The following is a 9,897-nucleotide window of genomic DNA, read 5'->3' as shown; positions in this document are numbered from 1 at the left end:
ATAGATAATTTAATGTATTCTTTTTTCGTATTTTAAAACTTGAACTAACTTGATACATTTCAAAGCAGAGACCCAAAACATATTATACATCGGTTATATAAAAACCCGCTTTGACTTCTACATGTAACGTACTGTACATTAAGCAGAATACCAATATTTGAAATACCAAGTTTACAATACAAGAGTAAAACTGATACTAAAAATTGATATTTTCTTCATGAAAATTATGTTAGTTTTTAGTATGTTTACTGCAATATTGGAGAGAAACGTTATGAAATAAAGTTGAATGTCGCGTTATGTATAATAATGTTACATGTAATTCACCTAAGGTGCTCCATGATTCTTTCAAATATTTGATTAATGAAACTAATAACTTGATTTTGTGAACTATTGTGTTCTCAAAACTTTTACAACAACCCCAGTATTTTTGTTTTCTGAAAATATCTTCCCGAAAGAAAAAACCCCACTGTAATGTGTAAAGGTGTGACGTTACAGTTGTTTGGGGGTATTCCGAATTACTTTTCACAACTTATTTGCAAAATTTGTAAAAATCAGGTTTATAATTGATTGATTTGAATAATGTCAACAAACATACATGTATGTATGCCACAAAAAAAAAAATAAATAAAAAAAATTTAATAGCGACTCGTTTAACAGCACCATTGTAGTGTGGTGAAGGTCACTTCTGGGTATTTCGAATCACTAACATTGTCCAATATAATAATTAATATTATTAGCGAACTTGTGTATATTATTTTCCTAAAGTAAAAACCCATTATTTAGGCCCATTCTATTGACTATGATAAATTCAATAATACCCCTTTGCATCGTTTCTCATACTATATGTAAAAACACTTGCATGGCCCAGCATATATCTGTAATCATATGCGAAGTTGGATTTGAAAAGGCGTAGCATTGTAATATAAAATTGCTTTTTATAAACAAAAACAATTAAAACAAACATACATGTAGTATAAGGCATCACTTATTTGGTTGAGTTCAATGTGTTCATACAGAGGGGAAAAAATGACAATACAGCAATTGGGTCTACAAATGATAGATTTTGTAAACATATTTTACAGTTCTGAATGTTATATAATAGTGTGTTAGATTTCTTCGATCATTAAAGCTACATCGTTGATGAGAAACGTTGAACAGCGTTTCCACATAAAAACATCTCATTTTGATGATAACGGGTAAATTAATTACATCACAAATTATATGAAGGACATCAAATATACATATGACATGCGATACAAACAAAATTAAAAATTTAATCAATAAAGGAAACCAAAAATGCAAACACTTTGACATACACCCCATTGCTGTGATTGGAAAGAAGAAAAACATTCTGCATTACGCTATTCATATGTCGTGGTCAGCATTCAGCTTTTGGGACAAACTTTTCACCATCGACATATACAAGTCATATTATTGTTTTTGAATCAAGGAAAAGTTCCTTTGCTTAATCGATAGAGAATCATATTACGCAATCGATCAAACTTACATGTATTTTTCGGACTACTAAAATGCAAAAGTTCTTAATTTTTTACGTCAGTGAGGATCTGTAACACCACAAATATGCTACAGAATGAAAAGCATTTAGGAAATATATGAAGGGCACATGTGCGAAATATTTCAGCCACAAAAAATGTTTATTATTCTTGACTCATGAAATATTATTTTTTAAGGGTTTCTCAATCATTTTGATAAGTTCAGTAATTGAGCCTAGTACGTCTGCCTTTGATTATATGGTTATAATGAATAAAATATGACAAAGAAATTAAAATACCAAACGAAAAAATATGAAAATCCCAACAAATCCCCAGTAAATGAATTTCTTAAAGACAAACTTTTTATGCACAGTAATAAAAATAGCTATATTAATCATCTATATCCATGAAAGAAATTGGAATAGTCATGCGCTCATGTTTTCATTTAAAACGTGTAAACTCTTGTGTGCTTGCCTCTATAGTAAAAGTAGGTTGACGAATTACAATCTATCTTGACCGCATAAATATCAAGGACCTGAACATATTTACATTCACTTATACGACAGTATGATCAAAAATCATGTCACGTCATGTCTTTAGTTATCAAAATCCTACTCATAGTGGGTACAGTTTGATATGTAATATTTAGAGTACCCTTGAACGAGTGTATCTTCCGATACCGGTCGAGGGGGCGGAGCCCCCGAGACTGGTATCGGAAGATGCACGAGTTCAAAGGTTACTCTAAATGTTTTGTATCATTGCGTATTCAAATTATTGCATCAGTTTTAATAATAAAACTGTGATCTAACATGAAATTGGCGCGGCTAAAATTTGACCAATCGGACCTCAATCTGGAAACCAAAATTCAGTTTGCAGACAGTTAATTATGGAGGACGGCATGGATTTTTTGTTGTCCCAATGTGCGGAATCTATAGAAAATCAAATATTTATGGAAGATTCGTTTGATTCTTTAACTCTTTCCCAAATAAGTGAATTACCGGAAATGAAGAATGAACTCGACATGGACGTTGATTTTGATATAGGAGATGTTTTACAAATGTTGGAGACTGCTGCTGAAAACGTCCAAAATTCGACCACTTCCGAATCTGAAGTTGACGATAAAATGAAAAAAGAACGATTTGGTCAGGTTTCAGATGATGAAATTCAACGTTTAATTGACTCCCAAACAAATTCAAATACGCGCAAGAATACCAAGTGGGCGATTGAGACATTTAACAAGTGGCGTATCGCGCGGGTCAATGTACCACTGTTGACCGAGATGACGAGTGAAACTCTTAATTACTGGATGCAACGATTTGTTTTGGAGGTTAGAAAACAAGACGGATCGGAATACCCACCGCGTTCGCTCTACTACATTGTGTGTGGTTTATTACGTTACGAGGGATGAAAACATTCACAATATGAACTTTTTAGACGAAAAGGATCACAGATTTGCTGTATTTCAGCGGGTTTTGGACGCGCGAATGAAAGAACTGCTGTCAAAGGGATTAGGAACAAAAGTTCGCCAGGCGGATCCAATTTTACAAGAAGACGAAGAAAAATTTTGGAGCCAAAAAGTATTTGGTATGCATTCTTCTAAAGCGTTGCAATACACAGTGTTTTTCTATAACTGTAAACTGTTTGGGCTACGTGCGTATGATGAACACAAATCACTGGAATGCGATCAGTTTGATTTAGGCTGTGATGACAGAGGGAAATACATCCATTTTCATGGACGATCATCAAAAACTTATAAAGGAGGCCTAAGGCATATTCAGTTGCAAAACAAGGACATCAAACACTACTGCCTCAATGGTGAGTTAAACTTTGTAAATATTATTAAAGTATAAAATGTATATTTTTATAATGTGCATTTTCCCATGAGATATTGGTTTATAAGGTTTCCCGTTATTAGGATTATGGAAATAGAGTAGCTGTATTTAAATTTTTTATATTTGTAAATACAGTATTTAACGTGACCATCGAATTCTTGTTTTGTTTTTTCAGCGGAGAGATGTCTGGCTGACTTTTACCTGGCATATATCGACGCCCTCGGACACAGGGGTCCATTTTACAGACGACCTTTGGCAAGTGGTATCAAGTACAGCGAGCAGGTTCTTGGGATAAACAAAATCAAGGGTCTGATGAAAGAGATAACCAGAAACGCTGGACTTGTCGGGAATTTTACAAATCATTCCGGTAAAAGGACTTGTGCTACCCAGCTGTATCAAGCGGGCGTCGACGAGCAAGATATCATGAGTAGAACCGGTCATAGGTCCGAATCCGCTGTTAGGAAGTACAAGCGTACAAATTCCGTTCTTCAAGAAAGTGTTTCGAAAGTTTTGGATCCGCCTAAGAAGACGAAATGTGAGATTGCATTAACGCCCGAGATTGATCTAGATGTATCGCCATTATTAGGAAAACATCCCGACATCGACGAGAAAAGTGATTCCTCGAAGTCAGTCTTTAACAATTGTGTTTTTAATTTTACGGTATAAAACAAATGCGTGTGAATTTTTAAAACTATGCACTTTTGGATCCTAATTTTGCACTCGGTTCAGTGTCATGCTTAAAAAAGTTTGTGTTTTGATATATGCAAGGAAACATTTTTTTTTCATTATTTTGTCAATAAATCTGTTTTTGCTTGTTTCACTTTATTTATTGAATATGGTTTATCTGGATACACCACAGCTGTTAGAGCACAGCTAAACCATGGTGTATCAGAAATAAAAACACAAAGGTCATCAAAGCAAAACCATCGCAGCAATGATACAAACCGGACAAGGAAGCCCCTATCAAATATTGCCACTGTTAGTGCAAGCCTGGAACACGCGTTTATACTTTTTAAGTTTCTGCAGGACCAAAAATATGATTTACATCGTAGAGAGTAAAGATTGACATTCTGTTGGTAATTTGATATAATTTATCATTGGTGTATCTTACAGCCTTAAAATATGTTGAACTTAAAGGTAGCTCAAAGAAACCTTTTTTCGCCATATATCGTAATTCATTGCTAATTTTGCTATCTATATATATTGAGGCTTATGATGATTAAAATGGTCAGCTGTTGCATATTAGATCTTTTGATATGTAAATTAGCTTCACTTTGTTGGATTTGTTTTAATTTTAAAATTAAGTCTGACGCGTAATCGAGATAAATACCGGAAACCATTAGAAATGAAACAAAATGCTGATATTAACCATAACTTCATAATCTAACCGAAGTCAAAAGTTAAAATACACTTAAAAGCAATAAAATTAAAATCCATGCCGAATGCTTAAAGATCTCACAAATAAAAACATGACTACTTTTGGCATCAACTTAAACCAGTTAGGCACGGTTTGTAAACATTTAAATAACAGACAGGTTTATTGATATTATCTAAATACTTCCTTTAGGTTTGCCCAGTGTTCAAAGCGAAAGTAGTTACAAAATATTTAGTTATGTTCCACCTTATGAATAAGAGCTGTCCGTACGGGAACTGGACGTCTGAAGCAAGCATTCACTGTCCTAACCCTGAATATTTCCATTGTATTAAAGATGAAAATGATAGAATTGGATGGGTGTGTATACAACCGATATGGGTTGAAAAAGGTATGTCTAGATTTTTTTTAACATGACATGTTGCTGTATATGTATATTTCAACTTATAAGGTACGAAATGATGAAGGCAGTTTCCAGGTACTAATTAAATAAAATCATGTTTAAAAAAAAAGAAAACGAAAAAGACGTCATTTTTATTTTTAATGAATTTTAAAGAAGCATATCTGTGTCTTTAAAAAGGAACACGAGAAAATATAATTCAACTAATATACCAATTGCTGTTTATGTTTCAGTATGAAGTACCTTTGTGGAGATTAATTAAAAAAAATACTTGTAGGTAAATGTGCCATGTATAACACTGGTGCCAGAACATTAGACCTCACATCTTGTACACAAAGCAAATGTCCACAACAAGACTACCGATCTAATGACATTGATATCGGTATGTTGCTACAACAAAATTAAAAAAAAAGATGCAATATTTACAATCTGATAAGGTACAATTGTTTTAGTTAAAAGTTTCTTAATACTATTCTGGAATTGATTCTGGAATTGCGTTCATGAATAACATTTTTTTTCTTCAATATAATCATTCATTAGATATGATAATTTAAAAACCGACAGCCCATTAGCCCTTGCAAGGTGTTGCAATCATCTTGCAATACGTAGCAGGTGTTCGTTTTTTATTCAATAATACATGAAATCCATCAATGAAATCCAAACTTCTTTTTAATAATTTTGTAGAATTTGCCTGCAAATATTGATACAGGAATAGTTTCAGGTAAATTGACTTTACAGTTTTATACATTCATTACATAATTACTTATGCATACATCTAGCATGGTGTCTTGCAAGTCTTACAAAGCTAGGATCATCATTTTAATTTTAAAAAGATATGCTGTAAAGTCATATTACTTATCATTTAATGGAGGAGTTGACATAGGGTATTTATATAATTTTGTCTTGTTTATTTTCAATTACTGACAGTATACGAGGCTAGAAATGACGCTAATTTTACAATAAAAACAGAACAAGTAAAAAAAAAGAAAGACTTTTCTTCAAGTTTTTTCCGGATGAGAACCATAGAGCGGACCTTTGTCAGTAGTATTCAATATACAAATCATAATGACAATTTTATGTTTGTTCAATCATGCATTTTTAAACAAAACTAAAACTTTTGAAATATTGTTAAAATTATGTCTTTTAAGGAATGAATTCAAAATTTATTTGTTTTATACGATATAAACTGGTTTGGCGCAGTTTACGTTTTATAAACCGCGAAGCGGTTTACAAGAAAGCTGGTACAAACCATTTTATATCGTATACAAAATAAATTTTGAATTCTTTGCTTAAAATTAATTTTTTTTTATTCTTCATTGTATATAAAAACGGTCATTTTACCTTTAAAATGATGTAAATTTGTACAAAATTCAAACGTAACGCCAGGCGTATTGATACATTTTAGACGTTAGTCTTACTATGACGTAGGCAACATTCTTTATACGATATAAAATAATTTTTTAGCCAATCAGAAAGTTTGTTACAACCAGAATCAAATTATTTCTAAATAAGTTTCTAATAAATGAAGACAGTTGGACAAACTATGTACAAAAAAAAAAACGATGTATAAAAGAATATAATGTTCATTTAAGAGGCCAAGTTAGGCACTAGTTACATCTAGTCGACAGCGTAGGTAATTGCAACGCGGTAATTTAATCCTTTTGATTGTACGGCTTACTTGCATAAGTAAGCATCTAATTAGTTCAATTCAGAAATACTATATCATACTTATGTCCATAGAGTAAGTAAATAATAACTTTTTAAAGACAATAGCTTATGATTTTGGACACTGTATGATAATTAATAATGTTATTCTATTTTAATTTTATCACGTCTCAGACCCACAACAACGTTCCCTTCCTCAATTACCAATGCTTCTTCTGAGACGAATAACAACAGCCCAATGTTATGGATCATCCTTATTGTTTGTTGGTTCTAGTGGTAGTTATAGCAGGCGTTGTAGCTGCCACGGTGTTGTTATACAAACGTACGTATTAGATGCAATATGTTATGAACAAATTTATTTATATAAGCAATGCTTGAATGCTCTATTATTTAAATAATTACGTTTTGTATATATTCAGCAAGCAGAAATTCAATATATTGGAGCCTTACACAAATCCCAAATTTTGGATTCTAAGTTAACTTTACCGACTCGCCTATCAAATAAGGCTAAAAACTCGTACACTCATAAACTGCGTAAAGTTTGAGTAAAAACGCAGTGTTTACTTAACGTTTGACTCCTGTAACATGCATACTGTAGAAAAGACCAATTTGCATCTGAGTCATTGCTGTTGACGTTATAGAGGCATTTTAGTTAAAAAGCGATAATACGTGTGGGAACGATATACTACTGACTAGTTAAACACAATCGCCATTTATTTAATGTCTGTTTATGTTTTGGATCTTAATCTTACCCTATTACATGTGCTGGCTTTAAATCCCCACCCCAAATAATAAAGAATTCAAAATTTGTTGCATCGAATTAGTAATGATTCTTGTGGATCAAATCTATTTACCTTTTGACATAAGATTTATTAAACATCGTTATAATTAAGATTCAATCAAATTAATTGTTAATATCACCTGCTTATTTTCGGGCTTTTGAATCCCAACCCAAAACACCCTACCCTTCCCCGCAAAAATTCATAAAGATAACAATTAACCCCTTCACGGTAACTGCGGTACTGCTCTTTTGCAGGGCAATATGACATAATTTGGTGAAATATGACGTAACGTCAATTGTTTCATTTACGTCATTTAATTATCTACCTACTGAAATTTCGGCAAAGTGTATCATTTTGCCCTGCAAGATAGCAGTACCGCAGTTATCGTGAAGGGGTCTATAAGAAGTCAATTTCTTTAAATATGTACGGTAAATTATTAATATCATGGCAGTTTCAAAAAAAGGAAAGCCTTTTGAAACTTTTTACTGTTTACTGAATGATTTGTAACAAAATTATTTGTATTATAAAGATATATTTTGAAATGTATTTTGTTTAGACGTTGGTTATATTTTTAAGATGCAATAAATTTGTTAATTTTCTTTTTTTTGTTTATTTTAAAGATAAATCTTAATTTTTCACAAACCGCTTAAAATCACAATAAGATTTTAGAAATCAAACGTGCACACTATTAGATTTGATACAGTTATGAACGGACTTCCCTAGCTTAGATTACAGTGCGTTTTAGTAGTTTATTCAATGTTTAGGTCGCCAAAAATCTCCACAAAATGATGACATCGGACTGGAAGAGACCAAAGATCTTCTCAGTGATAGAGCTGGTAAATCTAACAGGGCAGAAGAACAATCATACTCGTTTCAGCAAGCTAGGAGATGTCTAGACCAGAAAAGAATGGTTGTCATAACTGGTGTTCAGGGATCTGGTAAAACATTTCTAGCGAAATCGCTAGTAACTTATCTGAAAAAGAATGGAACCGAAACGAAAAGCGTTTGGATTTCTAATTACGTGGATTTACTCACATATCAAACGAAAGCATTAGAAGAATTCGATATTTATATTTTTGATGGAATATTTTACGAGTTACAATTAGATGAACGTTTTAAGGAGACAATCAATGTTTTGAAAGAATATTCAAAAAGTAGTAATATTCCATTTTTAATTTTCACCATCCCATCGTACGTTTGGCGAAAACCTTCTAGATGTAATCAATTTGAAACCTGGCTCGGTGAGGTGCGTGTAGATTTTGATGACAGAAGCGAGGGTGAGAAGCGATTTATCTTAGAATTTCTGATGAAGCGATATGATGTATCCATAGAACTAGCGGAAATCATTTGTAAATCAGAAAGTGATTTACTGGATTTCACTTCCAACAGTATTGGTTTTCCGGCATTGATATCTTGGATATGCGAACAATCAAGTGAGCATGAAGTTAAGAAACTTCTACGAAATCCGCTTCAATCGATGAGTGATGAAGTTGCTTTGTTAAAAAGTGATTTGACATTAGAAGAAGGTGGAAAGTATTTAATATTAGCATACATGAGTCTGCAGAATGGAAGAATTGATATTAAAGATGTTGACACAAATTTATTTGATTCTTTAAAGAAAAAATACGTTCCTGGATTTGTGGACAAGGATCTGGGCAAATTTGTTGAACGCATGATAGGTTATTATCTGTTGCCAGACGAAGATTGTAGCTTTGTATACGATTCAAATATTCTAAAGAAAATTGTTTTCGTGAGTGTAGCAAGGGAAAATGCACTGTTTGTTCAAATGAATTGCAAAAACGAATACTTAAAATATGCAATACCAGCGGAATTATGTCCTGACGATATGGATACTATTTATACAGAATGTTTCATGAGAGTTGAGGGTAAGAAATAAAAGAATAAATAAAAGAATTTAGATGTAAAACAAATCATATTTAAGATGATAACAACATATATATAGAATATAGATGCTCTTTAACGCAAGGAAATAAATTATTTATTCTTCAAAGATTGCTGTGTTGTGTGGAGTTACTAATTTTGTAACAATGTCAAATTGATAACTGATAACGTCTCTTCACTTGCCTCTTATTGTCTTTGAAACACCATCACCGGTCCCGTAAATTCATGTGGTGCACTTTGTTTACATGTAAAAATAGCGACTCTCGATCTCGATGTAAATTCAACATACTTGATTTTCCGAGGTCGGTAGCGTGTTTCAGAGAAAGTCTGGGGCAAATAAAGAGGCAATATCAGTAGTAAATTGCATAACGAATTTAACGGTACTAATTGTTTTCACAGAATTTGCGTATAAATAAGGTAAATCAGTCCAAAACTTGCGCACGTTTTTCTG

The 9,897-nt window shown here is 32.5% G+C and overlaps 1 protein-coding gene and 1 long non-coding RNA gene across 3 annotated transcripts; both read left to right on the top strand.

The window, feature by feature from the left end:
- Positions 1-2,353: 2,353 nt before the first annotated feature.
- On the top strand, positions 2,354-4,133 carry LOC128160267 (uncharacterized). 2 transcript variants are annotated; one of them, XM_052823563.1, is made up of 2 exons: positions 2,354-3,308; positions 3,501-4,133. In XM_052823563.1, exons 1-2 carry the CDS (start codon positions 2,915-2,917, stop codon positions 3,989-3,991), a joined length of 885 nt encoding a protein of 294 aa, XP_052679523.1. In that variant the 5' UTR covers positions 2,354-2,914; the 3' UTR covers positions 3,992-4,133. The 2 variants fall into 2 exon arrangements, with proteins under 2 accessions (XP_052679523.1, XP_052679524.1); XM_052823564.1 differs by having other exon boundaries at positions 2,358-3,077.
- Positions 4,134-4,930: 797 nt separating this feature from the next.
- LOC128161554 (uncharacterized) lies at positions 4,931-8,569 on the top strand. The gene is made up of 5 exons (XR_008240385.1): positions 4,931-5,088; positions 5,375-5,479; positions 5,782-5,818; positions 6,937-7,084; positions 8,309-8,569. It is a non-coding gene; the product is annotated as an uncharacterized LOC128161554 (long non-coding RNA).
- Positions 8,570-9,897: the final 1,328 nt, after the last annotated feature.

The sequence above is a fragment of the Crassostrea angulata genome, chromosome 8 (assembly GCF_025612915.1).
Source record: "Crassostrea angulata isolate pt1a10 chromosome 8, ASM2561291v2, whole genome shotgun sequence".
Classification (NCBI taxonomy): Eukaryota; Metazoa; Mollusca; class Bivalvia; order Ostreida; family Ostreidae; genus Magallana; species Magallana angulata.
This window is presented reverse-complemented; position numbering and strand designations above follow the sequence as displayed.